The sequence below is a fragment of the Crocuta crocuta genome, unplaced genomic scaffold, assembly GCF_008692635.1.
Source record: "Crocuta crocuta isolate KB4526 unplaced genomic scaffold, BGI_CrCroc_1.0 scaffold143, whole genome shotgun sequence".
Lineage (NCBI taxonomy): Eukaryota > Metazoa > Chordata > Mammalia > Carnivora > Hyaenidae > Crocuta > Crocuta crocuta.
In genome coordinates this window covers 3,757,813-3,780,303 of record NW_027529175.1, presented here as the reverse complement: position 1 = coordinate 3,780,303, position 22,491 = coordinate 3,757,813, and the positions used below count along the sequence as shown (strand labels likewise).

General features: G+C 59.1%; 1 protein-coding gene across 1 annotated transcript in view; it reads right to left on the bottom strand.

Moving 5' to 3' along the window:
- Nucleotides 1–22,491, bottom strand: part of MPPED1 (metallophosphoesterase domain containing 1) — a 63,697-nt gene that overhangs the window by 3,681 nt on the left and 37,525 nt on the right. Inside the window, exons 3-5 of the mRNA XM_077757866.1 lie at nt 20,612–20,837; nt 2,080–2,195; nt 362–475 (exon numbers count right to left, since the gene is read on the bottom strand). Of these exons, the coding sequence (XP_077613992.1) occupies nt 362–475; nt 2,080–2,195; nt 20,612–20,837 (456 nt within the window). The remainder of the gene's footprint in view (nt 1–361; nt 476–2,079; nt 2,196–20,611; nt 20,838–22,491) is intronic.

Genomic DNA, 22,491 nt, shown 5'->3' with positions numbered 1-22,491 from the left:
AGGCTGTAGGGACGTGGGCGACAAGAGCAGGCTGCCAGCCTTAAGGAGGGTGCGGCGTACCTGCCAAACCTAACACGCCCTCCGTGCCCAAGCCGACGTCCCCTCCTCCACAGAGCCTTCCGCCCATGTCCCCAGGATGGCCCAGGCTGGAAGCCCACTGGTGCCGCAGGGGGTCCAAGTCAGCAGATGACCCGAAGTCCCGCCCGATTGGGCAACCGACTTCCCCACATTGAACGTCCCAGCAGGAGCCGGCTGCCGGCCACTGCCCAGATGACGCGTTCATGTCGGAAACGGCTGAGACCAGGGAGGAGGTGACGGGGTTGAAGGGGGATGAGGTGCCCCTCCCCCACCCCCCACCGACCTTCGTGGATGTGGCCAAAGACGTGCAGCCGCGGCTGGACGCGCCTCTGCACCGTGTTGAGCAGCTCCACGCAGCCCACCCGCTGCATCTTCTTGGGGACCCAGTCCAGGAAGCCTGAGCAGGGAGACAACAGGAGGCAACGATGGGGTCCTGTGGCCAGACACCCCGGGCCCGCACACATAGGCTCCTGCACTCACAGAGCCAGGCATAACCCCCCCTCCCTCCCCTGCAAGCTCTCCCAAGCCCACCCTACCTTGACCTTCAGGGAGGGAATGCGGGCTCTACCTGGGGCCTTGCCTCGCCTTCCTCCTCCGCGGGGCACCCAGAGCGGGCCAGGCACAGAGGGAGGGTGGGAAGGGAGCCCCCCGCCANGCGGCCAGGGCCCCTCTCGGCCCCTCTCGGTTTGGGTGAAACAAGTTTCTGCATGTGGGAAGGGGAAGGGGGAATCCTCCGAGTCCCGAATCAGGCAGGCGGCACCTGACGCTGCCTGGGGGATGACAGAGGGAGGGAGGGACAGGGACAGAGAGGGAGGGAGGGAGGAAGAGAGAGGGGCCAGAGGAGGGAGAGACAGAGAAAGGGAGAGGAAAGGAGGGAGGGAGGGAGAGAGAGACAGAAAGAGAGAGAGACACAGGGAGGGAGGGAGGGGTGCCTCTGGCTTGACCATTCTGTGCCCCTCTACCCCGGAAGCGAGCACGCCTAGGCTGGCCCATTGTCGGGGGCCCCCCGCCCCGACCCCACTCAGGAGTGAGGGCAGGTTCTGCGGAGGCTGCGGGAGGAAGAGGAGGCTGGTAGGGTCTGGGCTGCTGCGAGTCTGGACAGCATTCTGAGGACGAGGGGAGCTATGAAGGGTTGTACAGGGATGTGGCGTCGCTGCTGATTCAGAGAACTCCCTGCTGCTGTGGGGAGGCGAGTGGAGCGGAAGGGGCAAGACTCGGGGGCTGGGGGACCAGCGGGGAGGCTGTGGCAGTCATCAAAGGGCCAGAAGATGCTGGCCTGGACCCAGGTGGGGACAGCAGTGGTGGAGGGGAGAGGAAGGAGGTGGGATCGGAGGGACGTGCAGATGGACAGGAAGTGTGTGTGAGGAGGGGGGACCGGAGGCCTGAGAAGGCCCCTCGTGGGGCAGCCAGGGGGCCCCAGAGGTGGTCAGCAGACACACACAGGGCCAGGAGAGTAGGTGAGTGGTGACATCAGCTCGGACCAGGGCGGTGGCAGTGGGGGCCAGGGAGGGGCCTGTTGAGGGTAGAACCCTCAGGCCCTGGAGACAGTTGGGCCAGATGGGGGTGAGGTCCCCCAGGTGTCTGATGGGGTAAGGGGTGCACAGGATGAAGCCTAGAGAGTGACCTTGAAGGTATCCGGGCCCCAGGATGCAGGCCTGGAGAGTCAAGGGCCCAGCCCTGCCTTCTGACCTCCCTGAGCTGCAACGAGCCCTATGTGTAAACGGGGCAGCGATTCTGACCTCCCTGAGCGGCTATGCGGAGCCCACGAGGTGACAAGTTGAACGCCCAGCATGCAGTAGGTGCTTGGGAAATAAGGGGGGCGTTGGGGGGAATCGTGTCCAGTGCCACAGCAGGTCAGACTCAGAACAGACCTCACCCAGGGTTCCTCTAGACAGCCCGGCTCATCTCAGTGCACAGGCCAGACCACACCCCGGCCCTCAACAACCACACGCTCTGCGTCCGCTGGCCAGGCCAGCCAAGGAGGGGACAGCTCGCTCTTACCCAGTGGCGGTCCATGGGTTATCAGGATGTCTACGCCTTCGGGAATGAGGTTCCATTTCTCGAGCAGCGCCTGGCCTCGCGGGAGGTTAAAGCCCCAGCCATAAAACCAGGGCTGCCTATGGAAGAAAAGCAGGTGGTTCAGAGGGGACCACTGAGCATGTGGGGCGATCACGGGAAGGCTCCACATGGTCATCAGGGCTGGCTCGATGCTAGAAACTCAGAGTGAGGTAGGGATTGCCTATACTTAGCCAGAATCCTGACCAGCTCATGGGCTGTGGGACATCACGGGCATTCTCTTCCCTTTTCCCCACTTTCAACAGTTTCTGGTTTTCTATGATGAATAAATGTTATTTATGCAATTTTTAAAAGTGAAAGTTTAAAAAGAATCAGCATTTGCCAAAGGGCTCTCTTGCTCCAAGCCCTTCTGAGGAAATTCACAGAGAACACACACACCCACCCCTCATGGGGAAAATGCTCCTCAGTCTCCCTGCCCACAGTTGGAGCAGAGGGAGACTCAACCCAGAGAGAATGGGTTCTGAGTGGAAGACACCCATTCCTGCTTTCCCCTGAAGCTCCCAGCCAGGCTGAGTCCATCCCAGCCCTAAGGACGGGGCCAGAGGGACCTCGACCAATTAAGGGAATCTCAACATCACACGTAGACTGAGCAGTGCAAGTCATTCCCTTTGACTGGCTCAATGGTGAACTCTAATCTAGATCCTTCCCCGTGGAAGAAGTCCCAGGTATTTCTTTCAATGATGACAGAAGAGGATGTGGTCATCCCTGCATATCAGCCAGTGAGCTTCTTGCCTCGGAAGCTGTCAGTAGCTATTAAGCTGTCCCAAAGGGCGATGGCTGGGCCACAGGGCCCAGGGGAGTCTGCCAGGTCAAATTCACACCAGACACCCACCAAACCGCCCCATTTCTCAATTATATGGGCCAATAGGGAGCCATTTGATTGGGCTTTTATATCTAACAAAAGCATCCCTACTAAGAAACATCCCTGAAGCGTAAGTCTTTGTAAGAGCCCACATTAACATAGTCCTTTAGTGTTCACGAAGTTATCATCATCACCATCACCACCATCACCACCACTACCACCACCATCACCATCATCACCACCACCATCATCACCATCACTGCCATCACCACCATCACCACCATCACCATCACCACCACTACCACCACCATCACCATGACCACCACCATCACCATGACTACCACCATCACCACCACCATCACCATCACCACCACCATCACCACCATCACCACCACCATCACCATCACCACCACCACCACCATCATCATCACCACCATCATCATCACCATCATCATCACCACCACCATCATCATCACCATCACCACCACCATCATCACCACCACCATCACCACCATCACCACCATCACCACCACCATCACCATCATCACCATCACCACCACCACCACCATCATCATCATCATCACCACCACCATCATCATCACCATCACCACCACCATCATCACCANTCATCACCACCACCACCACCACCATCACCACCACCACCATCACCACAGTTATGGGCCAAACTGTCCTCCAAGAATGCATACTGAAGTATTAAGCCCCGGTGCCTGAGGATGTGACCTTATTCAGAAATAGGGTCCTTGCAGATATCATCAAGTTAAGATGAGGTGATACCAGATTAGGGCATGCCCCAAATCTAATGACCAGTGGCCTTATAAGGTCGTGTGAAAACAGAGACACAGAGAGAAAAGGGCCACCGACAAGGGACACAGGGATTAGAACAATGCTGTCTGCAGGCTAAGGAGCGCCGAGCACTGCAAGCCACCCCCAGAAGCTGGGAGAGGAGCACGGGACAGATTCTTCCTCAGGCCCCTCAAAACGAACAAACCTTGGTGGCACTTTGATCTCAGACTCCAGCCTCCGGACTGTGAGAGAGCAACTTCCTGTTGTTTAAAGTGCCCCACCCCTGAGTCTGGGGTGATTAGCTCTGCGGCCCCAGGACATTGATACAGCCATCATCACCATCAATGTCATCACCGCCACCACCTCCCCACCTGTTACCCCAGCAACTTTCACGGCTGCAGTAGGCAGATAGGTCTCTTTCTGTTTTATGGGTGAGGAAACTGAGAGGAAGGAAGCAGGAAATAGAAATCGTCACCTGCACTTCCTGGATACCTACATTTTGCCAGGTGCCATCTAAGTACATCACAGGGATGGTTTACCTGTTACAAGACCCCTGGGAATTAAGGACTACAGAGGATCCCCATTTTACAGATGAGAAACCAGGGGCTTGGAGAGGCAGGCTAGCCGGGCGTGTGCTGACTCCTGGGCCAGGCGCCTCACTACCGCTCACCTGCCAGCACAAACCGTGCAAGTTGAAGCTGGGCTTTCAACTCCAAATCTCTCATGTGCCCAAAGCCGCCACCGAAATCCCTCTCGTGGCACAGAGGCCCTTCCGTGGCAAGACTGAGACCGCTGGCGGTGGACCCAACGGCTCTGCCTTTTGGCAACCCCCCAAAGCACTTGTTGGGAACCCTGGGGTTCTCAAGGAACACGGTCTGAAAACCCTGATTTGTTCACAGCAGGTTCTGGACAAGGGGCAGTGAGGGGCAGTGACGTGCCCGGGGTCACGCAGCTCATGAGTGGAGACGCCGGATCTGATATTCTCTGCTCTCAGCCTTCAAGCTTCCAATGGCATCTTCTGGAACACGCGTTTGTGAAAGATGGGTGAGCAGAGTGGTCATGTGGGGGTCAAAGTCCCTCTTGCATTTCCAGCACATGCAGGAGGCCCTCCACTGCCAGCCCTGCCCATCTAGGGCTCCCGCTCCCTGCTCTTCTCCTCCTGCCCATCCCTGACCTCGAGCCACGCTTACCTGTCAAAGCCCTGCTCCCTCCAACCTTCCTCTTACCTTGCACACCTGGGACCAGCCCAGGGGAAGGGAATAAAGGACAGGTTAACAAATGGCATTGAGTGAGGCCCAAAGGAAGGGATCAATCTGTTAATCGATGTTAAATAGGGCTTTTCCTATTGCTGTGGGATTGCAGCCGAAGCTTCAAAGCTGAAAATGATGCCCCCTATTCGAACAGCAGCCTCCAGGTGCTGCCCAGAAAAACCCACTAGAAGCCGGTGGAACACACCAGGCCACCATCTCCCCAAGCCCCCGTCAGCCTAAGTTTTGGCCTTGAAGAAAAGGGCTACGGCTCCTGCCTTGTTCTTGTAGTGGGAGCCGGGGGGTTCCCCCATACCTAGATATGAATGGGCCCCAGGAGAACCACCTGTATGGGGGGCGGGGCCTGGGATCTGCATTCTGAGTCTGAGGAGAAATAGATGGTGGGAAGCAGGCGCAGAAGGGACTGCGTGTGTCCCCAGGTTTGGGGTGTCCGAGGGATCCCCAACCGTAGGGAGCACCTGCCAGGTGACAAGACCAGGGCTGGGGAATCGATCTGGGTGGGTTGGCCTTGGGGACAGTCCCCGCAGAAGACACCTCCCATCAATGGCACATCCACACAGGCCTGCCCTGGCACATCCGCACGAAGGCGAGAGCTCTCTCCACAGAGGATGCACCCCTGCATGTACACAATTTTATACCCAACTTCAAGGCAATCCTGGGGTCAGACAGACCTGAGTGAGAATGGGTCCACCTCTTACTACCTCTGTGACCTTTGGACAGTGACTCAACTCTTCTCTATGTCTTAATTTCCCCATCTGTTCATGGGAATAATAATACCATCTCAACAGAGCAGTTTGGAAGGAGTAAATTGGTTAATCCACATAAAAGTGCTTAAAACAATGTCTAGTTCAATGCATTGGAGCTGCCATCATCATCCCCATCATCATCCCCACCATCATCCCCACCGTCCCCACCATCGTCCCCACCGTCGTCCCCATCATCATCCCCACCGTCATCCCCACCGTCATCCCCACGGTCATCCCCACCGTCATCCCCACCGTCATCCCCATCCCCATCACCATCATTATTGTGGGCCGTCCTGAAACCCACCCATGGAGCCGACATGAAAAACCTTTGACCTAGGGCTAGGTTTTTCAAACTGCATTTTGATGAGTCCCAACATTTTTTTTTAAAAAAAAGAAAAGAAAACATCACAGAAAAAGGGGTCTCCTAGCTGGGAAAGGATACCTCAGTTAAATATATTTATATTTAAATAGACACCCACGTACGGATGTACTGAATCACTATGTAAATGCTTCTCCTACCACGGTCCCTGTCCCCAACGGGTGACAGTCCCGCTCCGGCGACCAGCCCAGGCTGCTCCCACCCTAAAAGCTGGGCTTTTCCGAGACCCTCGAACCCCGAGCAAACTCCGAGCCCTGCTCTGGCCGCACCAGGGTTCAGTCGCAGCAGGGAAGGCAGCGGCATTCCGGAAGCCCCTCCGGAAGCCCAGCCTAGCCGTCCTGCGAGGCCCCGAGGCCCCGTCAGCCTCCGGGGAAAGGAGCAGCGTCCGAATACAGGATCCATTCTTCAAAAATCTAATCAAATATTTACAAGATGGGACGAGGCCTCATCTGCATGGAGAGAAGGCATCTGTTCGTTCCTGTGAGCCCCAGCAAGGGGTGGCTTTTTGAAAGAGACACTTAGAAATATATCAGAGACCCCAGAGACCCCCGGAAGCCGACGCGCGCATGCCTCCGCCGGCCCAGCCTCTCCTCGCCCAGCACCACCGAGCCTTCCTCTGGGGGTGATGCTTCCCCGAGGCTGCACCTGCCACACACACCGCCTCAAGTCCTGGGAACGGTGGGGTCCACCTTGCCCCCCAGGGTGCCCTCAGAGCTTGCTCAGGGCACTGAAGTTGGCATCACACATCCTTCCTGTTTGGTCCCTGCGCCGCTCGCTTCACCTCTCCCAGCAGGATAACAATGCCTATGTCCCCAGACTTTGCCCCATGGCNGGGGGGGGGGGGGGTGGTGTCCTTCTTGTTCAGTGCTGTGGCCTTGACACAGCAGGGGGTGAAGGGGGGCGAAGGAGAAGAGAGGCAGGAGGTTTAAAAGGATGAAACTGTACTTCCACTATGAAAATGCTTTCTAAATACCCAGGAGCTCTGTCAATGGGCAAAGGGGATGTTCTAGCTCTTACTGAAATTTTAAGGGGAACAGGAAAAGTCAAATCATACAGGCAGACATCCGAAGGAGACGTTTCCCAGGATGGCCCGTGGGTTGGGGAGCACCCTCCCTGGGCCAGGGGCTTCTGCAGGGTGGCCAGGACCAGAGCACTGGGACAGACTCTTCAGAGTGACCGCACTCCCCAAGGCCTGAGACCAGCCCATAGGGCCTAGAAAACTCTCCGGCCCCTCCTGGATGATGCCCTGGGAAGAGGCGGTGCCAGTTCAAGGTGAAGTCAGCCCCAGATGGCCCATCGACCTCCTCATCATCCAGTAAGGCCCTTTAGGGCCAGAGGTGAAGTGCAAGGCCACCCGGGTTTCCAGACAGAGGACAGGGCAGGCAGAGGCTCAAGGCCTCCCATCTAAGCAGCCAGCGTCCAGCCTGCCCCCTACTGGCCCACCCACGTCGAGGGCAGCCAGCGGTCTGAGACTGCGAATGCCCAAGACAGGATCCCGGGACCCTGCGAAAGTGCATCCCCCAGCTCCAGCGTGACCCGGCCCTGAGACCCAGCCTCGCCACGCTGAGGGCCAGGACCCCGATGTCTGCACACCTTCCAGGACACATCACAGACCCCAAGGAGGTCGCGTGAATCAGAAATCCGGCTGAGCGACGGGAGGCGGCTTTATGTCCTGAATTTCTGTCTTTCTGTTCTAAAGTAACCATTGGAATAATTTTCTTACAGAATGATAGTTGCCATGACGACCAGAGCAAATTTTCCTTTTCTGAAACAGATGTCTCATTTAGTTGAAAATTAGAATGTGAACAAACCCATGGGAAAAATTAATTCAAACTTTAACAGAGCGCTGAATACAATGTAATCTCTCAGAGGTTAACCCCTTAACAGCTTTTTTGTGCGATTGTGGTAACCTTCGAATCCAGTCTAATTAAGCCCGCTTAGCCAATATAAATGACCTCCTCGTGGCCAATCATTAAATGATTTCCCCCTGAAGCGTGAATCCCGGGCCCCCGATGGCAGCAGGGAGGGGGACGGTGCTTGTCTCGGGAGAATGCTCAAGCAGGGCCGCTCTGCTCCGCCAGGAAAGGCGTGCAGCCCCTGGGTGGGGGTGTCCCCTGGGGTCATCCAGTTAGCCTGGGAGGTGGTCACCCACTTCCTGGAGATGCTGGGGTGTGTGGACAGAGGAGCCCCGGGGTGGGCTGGGGCCCAGCTGTGCACCCAGCCCAGGGCACGATGCCCAAAGGCAGGTGTCCAGGGTCCACTTGGCCAATGCCAAGGGGCGCTGTGGAGACACCGAGAGGGCACCCACATCAGCACAACTCCAGAAGTTCTCCGTGAGCCCCCAGGCCTCACACCCCCTCTGGGAGGCAGCTGCCATCACTGCTCCATTTTACAGATGCAGAAACCGAGGTGCGGGGAGGTACATTGGCTAAGCGGGCCTAACTAGACTGGATTCGAAGGTTACCACGAGCACACAAAAAGCTGTGAAGGGGCTAACCTCTGTGTGCTCACGGTTACCTGGTGACCAAGGGACACGACCAGGGGACCGGGCGCTCAAACCCGGAGAGGGGATTCCAGAGCCAGGGCTCTCTGCCTTCAGGCCAGAATTATGCAGATGGGACCAGGAATCCCTGTCCCCGTCCTCCGCAAACCCCTACTTTACCAGCCACTTCCTCATCTCAAATCGGCTAACCCTCAGGACAAAGTCCGGGGAGGCTCTCATTCTCAAGTCAGGGGAACGAAGGCACAGGGAGGTTAGGTGGTGTGTCTGAGGGCACACAGGAAGCAAGAGAGATTCTTGGGGTTCCTGGCTGCTGCATCCTGTGCTCACTGCGCGGCTGGCCCAAAGTTCCCCCTCTTCAACGGCAACCGCCTGCCTGCCCCTCTGAGCGCGCCCCAGTCTCCCCTGCCAGGTCCCGGCCCAGCCCCTGGTGCTGCCGGGTCCCCTCTGAGTCTGGCTGGACAGGGAGGAAGGAGCCTGTGAAACCCCTCCTGCCCGACAGAGGCAGGGCCCAGGCGGCCTCCTGGAGGGCTCGCTCACGGTGTGCGCGAATGAAAGAACGCATGACAGAATTAACAACCAGGTGCTCTATCTGGAAGGCAGGCAGGCGGGAAGAACTAAACATCAGCCCCCTCCTCTGTGCACCGTCCCAACGGGAGCCCCCCCCGGAGCCCCCGGAGCCCCCGGAGCCGCAGAGGAACCAGCACTAGAACAAACACTCACCATCTGCTGAGCGTCCCGCCTCCCGTGACCTGCCCGGGGGGCTCATGTGCCCATTTCACAGGCGAGGCCCCAGAGGTGATGCAGGCGCCGTGTGCTCACACCCTCTGCTGCGTCCGACTCACCTCCTTTGGGGAAACTTCCCTGCCTCCCCAGGGCGCCCACTCCTGGTTGAGGGCGGCCGCCCTGCCGGGTAGAGGGGACAGCCTCTCATAGTGGACCCCGTGCGGCCACACGTTCTCGCGCCCACCACTCATGCTACGGAAGTGAAAGCTGTGGTCTGAGGAAGGCAGTGGCCCCACTCGCGACAGAGAGGAAGCTTCTGGCTTCTCTCAGAGATGGCCAGTATTGACAGCATCTCAGATGAGGGCCCCAAGTGCTGCCCGGGACACTCAGCCCTCCAGGGAGGTTGTGCTCCCATTCTGCAGCAGGGGAAACTGAGGCTCAGAGGTCAGTGACACACCGGGGTCCCCAAGAGAGTTTATGCTCACCCCTCACCCCACAGGCGGTCCCCTGACCCCTGGGGACATCCACAGTGCGGGCTGCCACTGCCATCTGTCCAGCTCTGATGGAGAGGTTGGCCTTTCTCCTCGCTGCCCTCCCCGAGGGCGAGGGCGAGGCTGAGGGAGCCGCCTCGGTGACAGGGCCAGCGGCTGCCGGCGAGGGGGCAGGGCCGCGCAGGCTGGCACCGCGTCCCCAGGGACTGTCAATCACACACCTTGCCCCGTACACAACAGTTACGGCAAGTCAGCAGCAAGATAAGTGGAACCGAAGAATGGGGTCCTTTGTCATTCCTAATTAATTTCCCCACCCTTCCGAGGTGCGCACCATTCATCTTTTGTTTCGCTGGGACTCTGCAGCGGGGAGAAGGCAGACAATTCGTTTCAAACATTAATCTCGTGTAGAATCGTGCGCATATGTGTAGAGGGGCCTCTGCAAAGAAAATAACAACAACGTGGAAGCAAGAAAGATAAGGACAGAAAAGGGGCAAAGGAGAAATTCTGTGTGAGAGAGAAGAGGGTGTGCATGTGTGTGCGCGCGTGTGTGTGTGGTGCGCAGCGGGGGGGCGTGTCCAGCTGCGTTTGTGTAGTTGTGTGCATGGGCACAGTGTATGTGTGTGTGTGGCATGGGGGTTGTGTGTGTAGTTGTGTGTGTACATGTGCGTGGTGTGTGTGTGTCTGTATACGGAGGAGTTGTGTGTAGGTGTGTGCATGTGTGTGTGGTTGCACACATGGATGCGTGTAGGTGCGCATGTGTAGTTGCATGTATGCGTGTAGGGGTGCATGTGTGTAGTTGTATGTGTGTAGCTGTGTGTATGTGTGTAGCTGTGTGCGTGTAGTTGAGTGTGTGCATGTAGATGTGTGCGTGTGTGTAATTGCATGTGTGTGCATGGAGGTGTTTGTGTAGGTGTGTGTGTAGGTGTGGGCATGTGTGTAGTTGCATGTGTGTGCATGTAGGTGTGTGCATAGTTGTGTGCATGTATGTGTGTGGTTACATGTGTGTACGTGTGTGTGGTTGTGTGTGCATACATGTGTTGGTGTGCGTGTATGTGTGTAGTTACATGCATGTGTAGGTGTGTTGCTGCATTGTGTACATACACGTGTGTGGTGTGCACGTGGGTGTTTAGTTACATGCGTGTGTGTGGGTGCGTGTGTGTACATAGATGTGCGTGGTGTGCACGTGGGTGTGAAGATGCGTGTGTGTGTGTGTGTGTGTGTGTGTGTAGAGGCGGCACAGCGTAGGACCAGGAACTTCCTCCGACATCAGAGTCCGCCCGCTGCCTGTGCGTGTGGGGCTGACGACCGTCAGGATCCGGCGGAGGAGGAGACGGGGCGTGAGCAGCAGCCGGACCCTCGGTGGTGGACACGCCTGTGCCCGCCGGCTCCCAACCCCCTTGTCACCGTCACAGGCCGGCATCAGGCTCGAGGGGGGTTTGCGGCCAGCCCCCCGGGACAGGGGGGCTCCGTGGCTTCCACTGAGCCCAGCCCGTCCCTGAGCCCATAGGGCGGGCGGGGCCGCAGCACCCCGCTGGCTGCGCCGCCCCCGTCCCACGCTTGGCCGGCCCCGCGCGGGGAGAACGCGAGTCCGACTTCACGGAAGCAGGACTCGGAGCTCAGAGAGAACGGGCCGGTGCCGGGCCCAGGGGTCAGGGAGCCCCATCCGGGCTCCGCATCGCACAGCAGGACGGGGCCGCGGGCCCAGGGGGCCGGGGATCCAGGGCCCGTGGGAAGGAGCCGCCGCCGAGGCACCTGCTGGCTGGTCCCGGCCGGTCACTCCCAAAGCTGACCAAGCCCACCCGCCTGGGCCGGACCCCCACGCAGCTCTAGGGGCCGAGATCTTGGGCCAGTTCCTCGGCTACCCAAGCCTCACCTTCCCCATCCGCAAGATGGGGATGGAAACAATCCTGTCTTGCCCCGTTGCCAGAGCAGGTCCCGGGAAGCTTGCTGAGTGAGGGGTCCCAGAAGTCTTGCTACAGAAGAGGAAGGAAAGCGGGAGAGGAAGGCCACAGCCTCGTGCTGAAACCACATAGAAACGCGAGATGAACTCTAAGAAACACAGCTTTAGATGCACAGGGACCAGCCGAGCCTTTGAACCAGGGAAGGCGGGGGGCGCCTGGGTGGCTCAGGCAGCTGAGCGTCTGACTTCAGCTCAGGTCATGATCTCACGGTTCGTGGGTTCGAGCCCCGCGTCGGGCTCTGTGCTGACAGCTCAGAGCCTGGAGCCTGCTTCGGATTCTGTGTCTCCCTCTCTCTGACCCTCCCCTGCTCATGCTGTCTCTATCTGTCTCTCAAAAATAAATAAAATATTTTAAAAAATTAAAAAAAAAAAATAAAGTTGAACCAGGGAAGGTGGGTCTGCATGGCAGAGAAGTAACAGCAGGAGGCCTCAGGAGCTTAAGGGGAGGGAGCGGGGCCTGCCCCCCTCCCTCTGTAAAGCTGGGCCCCCAGAGGGCTTTGGCGGGGCAGGCAGGGAAGTGGAGCAGAAAAGGCTACCCAGTGACGCCTCCAGCAGATGGATGCCCTTGACCTCCGGCTAAGGGCTTGTCCTCCAGGAGGCGAGCCCACGCGGTCCAGGAAGCCCTCAGGCAGGAAGCAGAAGTAAACCGTGTGCACCCACAGATCGAGGCAGGCACAAGCCTGTCTTATGGGCACCCCCAAACCAGGCTACACCCCAAAACCTGGCTGCCCAGGACCGCCTCGGACAGAACTTCATAGAACACCAGCGTGCAATCCAATTGTCCAACACCCTGAATGGCTTGGACAATTATTGGAGGGAGACTAAAAAAAATAAATGGTTTTTTGAAAGATTAAAAAGGTTTTCTTAATGGAAAGAGCAAAGGATTCTGGGTGAGCGGCTTGGAGCTGAGCCGCAGTGGCGCCTTCCCTGCGCCCTCCCCAGAGCGCAGTGGAGAGAGAGCTCTGCAGGATTCCTGGGAAGGGGGGTGTCCCCGAAATCAGGGGGGCCATGGCCACGGGGCAGGGGGGGGCTTCCCCGTGGCCCCAGCAGCCTCTGACTGCAGCCAGGCATGGCAGGCAATGGGTGGCTGCAGGTCTCAGGCCCGGCCAGGGTCCCAGGGCCTGACCACATCCTGGTGAGAGCCTCTGAGGTGCAGAGAAGCAGCCAGGATTTCACTATAGGAGCCTCTATTCTTTTTTTCTCCAAAAGACGTATTTAATGAAGTTAAGAAAGAAAGCTTTTTGCACCTCTCTGTACCCAGTTTCAGGGAGGGGGGCCTCCATCCTCCCATCCGAGTGGAGCCCGGCTCTCAGGCACTGGGGGACCCTAAGCAAGTCCCTTCACCTCTTGGGTCTCAGCCTCCTCAGCTTTCCAGCGGGGGACAAAGGTCTAGACCCCACTGACCCCTAAGAAGGTTAGAAGCAGCTGAAGTGCAGGGCCTGGGGGACAGCGGTGAGAACAGGTACTATCATGATTCTCCGTCGACAAGCAGACCCTTGCTCCTTAAAACGCCCAGGCTGCTCAGTTCCTGCCCCCACACCCCTGGGTGGCCTGTCCTGTGCACCCAGGGAGGGAAGGAGACGGAGGGCTCAGCCCCTGCCCACACCCTGTTCCACGGGCAGCTCCGTGGGCAGCCCCGGGCTGTACAGAAAACCTTGATCTCTGGCCAATCCAGGCAGCGAGCTATAGAGGGTTAGGGGGTGAGGGTGGGCCCACTGTGTCCTGAAACATCTACTCTGTGCCAAGCAATTTACACACATGACCTCCCAGAACCCTGAAAACATTGCCACAGGGGGCTTGCACCTGCTGTCATCTCACAGAAAGCCTAGATTCTCACCCAAGATCCCCCGGCCGGGACCTGCCCGCCGGCACGAGTGTTCGAGTGTGGCCTGGCGTGTAAAGACAGCCAGTCCCCCAGGCCCCTGGCTCCCTGTGAGAAGGGCAGGGCCCCCCGACACCCCTGCCTGGAGGAGGCAGCGCCAGGCCTCCAAGCTGAGAACCAGGATCCGCGCCCAGACGCCCAGAGACGGCCGGCAGCCACTTCTCAAAGTTTAATGTCTCAGCAGGTTTACATTCCTTCTTTCAAAATACCAGAAGTAATTACACCAGATGGACGAACTGCATGCCAATTTCACTCCCTCCCGCGCTCTTTTTTTTTTTTTCTTTTTTCAAATCAAGGCCGTTTTCAGTTAAATGAGAACAAAAAAATGTATCCAAAACCCATAAATGAATACGGTATGTATACGGAATTTTTTTTCCCCAACACTTAAGATTCTGTAACAGCTGAGTTCTTCCTCTCTTTGGTGGTTGGTTCCCACCCCTTCCTCTAAGCTGGTCTGGGGAAGGCTCACTGCCGAGTCTGCTCCCGAGGGGCCCTGGAGTGTCGCGGTGCCCCGGGGACAGCGGCACAAACTGCCGGGGTGGGGAGGTAACGGGCTGCTGCGCTGGGGACAGGCGTCTGGCCTCCAGCCTGCGCGGAAGTTGAGAGATGGTACGGTCAGGCCCTGATTTAGGGAGACCAGCCCCAAGGAGGAGGAAGAGGAGGAGAGGGGGAAGAGGAAGGACGCTGCAGGCAAGGAGGCTGAATTTTAACGGAGTCCCCACGGCCTGGCGTCCGTCACCTGTTCATCCATCCATCCATCCATCCATCCATTCAACAAACACTTCTTCTGATGAGCCAGGCACTGGCTGCACTCAGGACCACAACACAGAGATTCAGGTCCCTGTTCTCAGGAAGCCCCAAACATTCTAGCAGGAAGGAGGCAGGAAAGAAAGCCATTGCGAGAGTAATCACGACAGCGAGGTCCTAAGTGGAGGGAGGGAGCAGCAGAGGCCCACACGCAGACCCCGCGCATAAGGCGAAAGTGGCCGCACCGAGCCGCCAGGAGGGACAGGCCCGTCTCCGCTCGGGGCTGGGCCACGTGGGTGTCCATGTGGACACACGCAAGACGGGCCCCCTGCGGCACACCAGCGACACACACTCACTGCCAGTGGACCCGACACCCAAGCATAAAGGGCTGCCCGGCGAAGCTTCCGGGAGACAGTATGGAAATATCCTCATGATTCCAGGGAGGCGGAGATTTCTTAAATAGAACACAGAAAGCAAAACGCAAATACACTTGACTACACCAAAATTCAGAACTTGGGGCTTTCTGAAGGCACCGCAAAGAGAGAGAAAATCACAGAGGAGGAAAAGCCACTTGTAACGGTACAGCTGACAATAGGCTCCTGTTCGGAATACATAAAAAATCTCTATGAACCCATAAGGAAAAGACAGACAAGCCGATTATTTTTTTTAAATGGGCTAAAGACATGAGCACTTCTCAAAAGAAGAGATCCAAGCGGCTGACAAAAGATTCTCAGCCTCACTGGCCAGCAGGGAAATGCAAAGGGAAGCCACCCTGAGACGCCAGCACAGAAGAATGGATACAACGCAGGGCGCGTGGCAGGCTCAGTCCATTCAGCGGCCGACTGCGGCTCAGGTCACGATCTCACAGTTCCCAAGTTCAAGCCCCGCGTCGAGCTCTGCGCGGACGGTGAAGAGCCTGCTTGGGATTCTCTCTCTCCCTCTCTCTCTCTGCCCCTCCCCTGCTCATCCTTGTGTTCTCTCTCTCTCTCAAAATAAATAAGTTTAAAAAAATAAATAAATAGGGGCACCTGGGTGGCTCAGTCAATTAAGTGTCTAACTCTTAATTTCAGCTCAGGTCATAATCTCATGGTTCGTGAGTTCAAGTCCCACGTCAGTGCAGAGCCTGCCTGGGATTCTCTCTCTCCCTCTCCCTCTGCCCCTCCCCGACTCGTGCTCACGCTCTCTCTCTCTCTTTCAGAATAAACAAACTTAAAACTAACTAAATAAATAAAGCACAGCACGACACAATACTGAGCGTAAAAGCGGACACGATGCAATGCCTAGCGTAGCAGTGAGAAGCCAGGCAGAGCCACACTGTCTCAGGATCAGGGTGGCCAGGTGAAGTACGGCGCGTCCTGTTCAGGCTCAACTTCAGATAAACCACAGGGAGTTTCTCAGTGTAAGTGTGTCCCAGAGGTGGCATGGGACATGCTCCTCAATGATTCTNGGGGAGGGGGGCGGGGCAGAGCAAGGGCTGATGGGAACCTACAGGCAAGCGTGCGGCCGGGACTGGCCTGGGCCAGCAGTGATTGCTACCCTCCCCTCCCCCAACCTCATCCTGAGCTCCCGCACGGCAGAGCCAGGCCTGATCCATTTCCGGGTCTCCAGAGCCCTGCAGGGGGCTTGTGGCCTTCAGGGTGTGCGGCCCAATGGGAAGCCGGAACCCTCCTCTCCCAAGCACAGCATCTCCTGGCGGCAGCACTTAGGAGAAAAGCCGATCACGGCAACCGCGAGTTTGCTTTCCGTGTCCCCTTCCCAGCTGGTCCTGGAGAGTCCTCAGTGTCAAGGCCAGCCCGGGCATGCTGCCCTCCCTCCAAGTGCAGGACCAAGTGTAGAGCGCGCCAGCGCCCCCCTCTGCCTGGGGATCAGCAGCGCAGGCCTCCCAGCCCCAAACACAGTGGATCTGTGCTTGCATGCCCCTTGTGATGGGCAGCTCACCCCTCAGGAAGGTCACACCCCCTCTCTTCTGCGCTCCTGCCTGAGGGATTGTCTTCCTGCCTTTTTCTCTGCCTTCTGCACCCCTGAGGTGTCCGCTAGGGTCACACTAAATAGGTCTGCCTCTCAACCTGGGTCAGCCTTGCCCATGTGCTCCTGAGGCCTGTGCTGTGAGGTCACTCGTGGCTAGTGCTTTATTCTGTCCCTGATCCCCCCGCTGGTATAACTGTGCATCTAAAGCTGGAGAGAACATCTCCTTGTCAGTCAACATGTAAAGAGCAGGGAAAAGAAAGGAAAACCCAAACATCTGAATTTAGTAATAATTGCCACAAGCTTTACCGTGTGCCCAGGCGGCTGGAGCTGGGGGCTGAGCCTCAACAGACAGTGGGGGGTGGCGTACGACCCCCGCGCCAGGCAGAACAGCCACGGCCGTGAGTACCCTCCCAGGGGCGGGTTCATGCCACTTCCCCGGGTGCCCCTGAGGCTCCGAGAGGCGAGACTCCCCGGGTCAGACGTGGAGCGAGAGGCAGAACCCAGAGATGCATCTGCTGTGTCCGGGCCCAGAGGATGAGCACGTGGCTGACAGCCAGTCCTGCTCCTCTGAGCGCCGCCTCCCTTCCGGGCCTCAGCTGTGATGTGCCGGGTCCCCGTGGAATGATAACACAGGGTGACAGGCAGAGGGAGCTGTGACCCACTGAGAGCCGAGCGCCCCGGGCGGAGGGCCTCTGCTCTCCCACCGCAACGCACCCCCAGCCGCACTCGGCGCCCAGAACGCCCACGGCCCCTCAAGCCTTTGCCTGAGCTCTTCCCTCCGCCTGTCACCCCCTTCCCCAGCTCCCCTCCCCCAGGGGCCACCCGTGCTCCTCAGCCCCTGCCCCCCTGGCCCTTCTGGGCCCTCACGTGCCTCCCACGAGGACATCAACCCCGGGACGGCAGGCGCTGCACCTGTCTGGCTCCCAGCACGTCCCCAGGACCTAGATCAGTGCGCGGCCCTCGATAAAGCCTTGACAAATGAAGTAGGCAGGGAGCGGGTCCCCGGGAGGGCATCAGCTGGGTCCCCTGGCCGCATTATCCCCACGGGGCCAATAAGAAGGCTTTGGGGAGAACCAAGGAACACATACAGAACCCGCGGTTCTGGGCCGGGCGCGTAGTAGGTGTTCATACGAGGACACTGGGTGGCCTCTAACCTGGAACAGGAAGAGCCCAGACTAGGAGTCTAGACAACCAGTCATTAGGTGGAGCTGGGCAAGCCAGGTCCTCTACTTGCCCTTCTGTGAAATGGGATCATTAGAGTTCTGGCCCTGCCTTGGGGGCCGTTGGGGTATCAGCTGGAGAACAGCTATCCTCATCCCGGCCTCCACCCCAGGGGCTCCCCGGTAACAGTAATTCCAGTCAACCTGCAGGGCCTCACTCTGGGCCCACACAGACCTCACTGTGTCGTTTCCCCGCTACACAGAAGGACCAGAGCGGCCAAAGCACTTGCCCAAAGTCCCACAGCTAAATGGTCAAGGTGCCCCGATCTGAACAGCTCTTCCTGTACCAACGAACTGACGGGCCACTGCTGTTGCAGCGACTCCTGCCATCTGCTCCCAGCCCCGGGTGGGGCCTCAGGGAAACCAGGGAAGCTGCTGGAATGCCAGCGCCCAGCCTGCACATGGAGCACAGATGAGGTACCATTTAGGCCTCAGCACTGAGGGCTGTGAAACAGCAACCCGAGGGGTCTGTTGGAGCCTAGCACGGAGCGGGGTTCACAAATACGGCTCCTCTCCTGCCTTCTCCACCTGCGGAAACCCCAGTTCAAATCCCCCCCTCCCACAGGGAGCCCTCCTGGATTTCACCTAGGCCTCCTCGGGTCCCTTCTCTGTCCTGCGCCCCCTCCCTCTCCCGCAGACAGTCCTGGGCTCCTCGTGGCAGTGGGCAGCAGGTGTGCCCCCAGCCAGGACGACAGGTAAGGGGGGGCAAGGAGAAAGCGCTCAGGCCCCCGGAGAACCAGAACTAAACGGTCTAGAACTGTCCACGCTGGAAGCCACAGAAGCAAACACAGGAGCCACTGACGGCCCGAGCACAGAGCAGTTGCACCAACAGCTGGCGTCTCTCGGGCCTCGGGGGCACCAACATCGAGCCTCCAGCTGGCAGAGGGGACCGCAGGGCTGGCCCAAGGCCCCGGCCCTCCACTCACCCACCAGCCACCGGGTACACACAGCTGCTCTGGGCGGAAGTGGGTGGATGCTGAGTGACACCTGCCACTCCCATCCCCCGCATGTCCTCCATCCCACATACTGGGTTCTGGCCAAGGCAGTGCTGGAAGGCTGGCCTCCGGGACAACTGGTGGCACCGGGGTCTCAGTTCATGGAGAACTTGGCGGCGCTGCCACCAGGCTGGCCCGAACGCCCTCCCCCCACACCTTCAGAACCACCGCCCTCTGCAGGAGGTGCGCCGTCACTCCCATTCTGCGGGGGAGGAAACTGAGGCACAGAGAGGTGAAGTGACTTGCCCAGGGTCACACAGCCCGTCAGAGGCGAGGCCAGGATTTGAGCCCAGGCAGTTTGGTCCCAAAGCCCACGATGAATCCCTACAGAACACAGCGCTTTTACAAAGGGCTGTGTATGTGTGTGGGGGGTGTAGGCGCAAGGGGCTGTTGAGGACATTGGGCAAGGACATGCGGCCCCGGCTGGCCGGCCTGGTGCCTGAAGCCATCGTGGGCCTCACGCTCCGGCCCTTCTGCCGCCCCAGCCAGACCTCCTCCTCCAAGGCCGGCCTCCAGCGGCCTGCAGGGCAGACTCAGCCGCCTCCTCTCGGCTCCTGTCCTCGGCACTGGCCCCTCGTGTCCCCAGTGCCCAGCAGTCCTCAGAGGCTGCGGGGAGGTCACGGAGACCCCGGACACGGTGAGGACCACAGAGATGACAGCAGGCACCTCCCGGGGCTCAGGGAGAGTGGGACAGCCCGCGTGCTCCCTCTGCCCCATGAGGAGGCCTTGGCAAGATGAGACGAGGTCCTGAACCCACCTGCAGCCTCTGGCCACCCAGTGTCACCGTGTGGCGTCCGCCAGGCGGCCCAGCGATTTCCCAGACGCTGCCCAGCTCTCCCTGGAGGCCCTGCACCCGTACGGTCCCCTCGGCCTCCCTGCGTGTTTGGCTCTGATGGTGCAGCTTCGGGCCCCGTTTACCCCTCCGTGAGTGTGGAGGCCCTTCCCCTCCCTCATAACCTCACCTCACCTCCTCCGAGGAGACTTCCGGGATCATGCCTCACTTTCAAGGACATGTGTCTCTCCCCACTGTGTACGGTCCCCCCTCACCCTGTCAGCACTGGGCCCCCTGTGGCTATTGCCAGCTGGGCCTCTAAGAACACTTGATCTGTTCACCTGTACAATGGGGCCAAGAATCAGTTCTCAGAGCCGAGTAAGAATTGGGAACAGTGGTTATGGAGACCTCAGCCCAGGGACCAGCTTCCTGAGTTTGCTCAGGAACGATCCGCTGCCGCCACTGTAACGGCCATCACAGTCATCACCATCATCATCACCGGGGCTCTGACGGACACACTGACCGTACACGGAACAGTCACAACTCGTTCTCACCTTGACCCCAAGACGGGGACGAGGCCTGATTGCTCTGTACGCCCGGCAGAGAGGAAGGGTTTGATGTGCACTTGTGATTAAAACAGCACAGTAAACCCAGGTCTTGGGCCTTCCACGAAAATTCCAGCTGCCTTTCCTCAGCCTGGCTGATCAATCATCACCCTCACCTGTGCCTCGTGTTTGCGTCAGGGGACGTGACAATAGGGAGATTCCTAGCATATAGAATAATGGCTGAAAGCATGAGTTCTGAAACCAGAAAGCCTGGGTTTAATCCCACCTCTGCCCCCTCCCTAAGCTGTGTGACATTGGCAAGATCCTCACCCTCTCTGTGCCTCATGCTCTCACCTGGAGAGTGGGGATGATGACAGTACCCAACTGTGTGTGAGACAGTACAGCACAGGGGATATAACTACTTGCCAGTTAGATATGGGGAAACCGAGGCTCAGAGAGCAGCAGTGACCTGCCCGGGGTCACACAGCGGGTGAGGGGAGAGCCGAGATTCAGTTCCCAGCAGCCGTCTGGAGCTCCCCGGTGTTTGTCCAGGCCCCACCTCCCTCTGCGTGTTCAGCCTCGGCTCCTCCAGCCCCCCGCCCCCCCCTCACCCCCCTGCATCTGCGAGGTCGGGAAGGACAGGCGCACTCACCACGGCGAGCCGTAGACCCGGAAGCCCCTCACGGTGACCTCGGAGTCCTGCAGGTAGATGCAGTTGGTCAGCAGCGACTGCACGTTCTCGTAGTTCTCTGGCTTCAGCTTGGACACGGACGGGAAGTAGTAAAAGTCCTGCTTGATGAGGTCGGCCATGAACTCCTGGTCGAAGGTCAGCTCGTGGTTGCCGGCAATCACGATCTTGTACTCGTAGGGCAAGCTCCCTGCAGGGGTGGACGCAGACACACAGACAGCGCACGGCCGTTGGCCTTCTGAAAGCCACGACACGGCCTGGGGGGTGGGGGCGGCGGGGAGGGACAGGCGACAGCCGCTGGGGTCCCCGGCACGGCAGCTCCTGCTGCACGCTCCCCAGTGGGTGCCCTCGGACCAGCCCCAGCATCCTCCCTGCGGCCAGCTCACCCAGGCGGGGCTCGGGGACAGGCCCCCAGAGCCCAGGCCGACGGGAGGGGCCTGCACAACTGCCTCCAGGCCTCTGAGCTGCAGCGTGCCTGGCCTCCAGCCTCCGGACTTGCCCGCCTCCGTTTACTCTGTCTGGGGGACTTTTCCCCTGAAAGGAGACCCTGACCCGGACCCCGCAGCCCTGCTCCCCTCGCCTCGCCGTCCCTCGCCACGTGGGGGCCTAGTTCAGTAGCCTCCATGCTCCAGCAGGAATGCTGAGTTCTCGGCGGAGCCCCTGGGGACCCTACGCTTGGGGAAGATCCCAGGGCCCACCACGGAATTTGAAGTTCAAGCCCAAGTGCAATGAAAGCAAAGCTGTCTCTGCACAGCATGCACTGAACCAGTCATGGGGTCCTTCCAGCCTCGCTCTGTGCAGAAGCCTGGGCAGCTCTTCCACATCATGCCTCCTGCCCCGGGGCCCCACCTTGCAGATGCCCGGAGCAGGGGTGGGGGCTGCCTCCCGGAGGCCTCCAGCCCAGCCACCCCCACTAGCATAGCCCCTTGGACTCAGTAAACTGCCGCCCACCCCGGGCCCCCACTGCTCCCCAGAGCCTGCCTGACCCCAGGCTCGGACTCCGTCTCCCACCAGCCTCCACTGCCGGGCTCCCCGCACCTGGAGAAAGAGCCATGATGGCACCTGTGGGTGATCTGGATTTGGATGAAAAGTTGCAGGTGAACCAACCCGGAGGCTCAAGCCCTTCTCCCAGCCCCTCCCGGCAGGGGCGGGCCCCGTGGGTCAGGCGAGCGCCAAGGGGTTGGTGAACACCGCAGCCCGGTCCCAGGCCTCAGATAGGAGCGTCCAGCAGGCTCACGGTGACGCGCCATGGCCATTCCACAGAGAAGCAGTCGTGGCCATAGACGGAACTTATAAATGCCTGAATTCTGGTTTCTGAAGGAGCCAGAGCAGGGCCACTAAGCTCCACCATCACCTGTGCCAGCAGAGAGTCACTTCTGTGTCCAGTTCTTCAGCGCGAATGACTAGCTCACATGATCCCAGAGGGCTGCCGGAGCGCACGCATATGCGCCGGGCACTGAGCCCTGAGCCGGGTGCTCAGCATGTCCACGGTGCCGAGGGAGAAACTGAGGCTGGGGGCACGGCTGGGTGCGGTGGCGTGCTGGAGGCCACAGGACCTGGAGGTGGCCGAGCGGGAATTCGGAGCCAGCCCCATGTGACCCCCAACACTTTCCACCTGCCTGGGGAGGCCCAGGAGAGCGCCCCCAACAAGCCCAGGTCATAGAGCCCTGTCCTGACACACTGAAGGCCACGGCCACGCCCCGACACTGGCCTTCTGTCCTGACGCCCAAGGTGATGTGAAAGAGCAGCCTCCCATGGATCCTCATCGACCCCCCCCCCCCNAGATACAGGGTAGAGTGCTCAATTTTGGGACCAGCTGACCTCGGTTCAAATCCTGGCTCTGT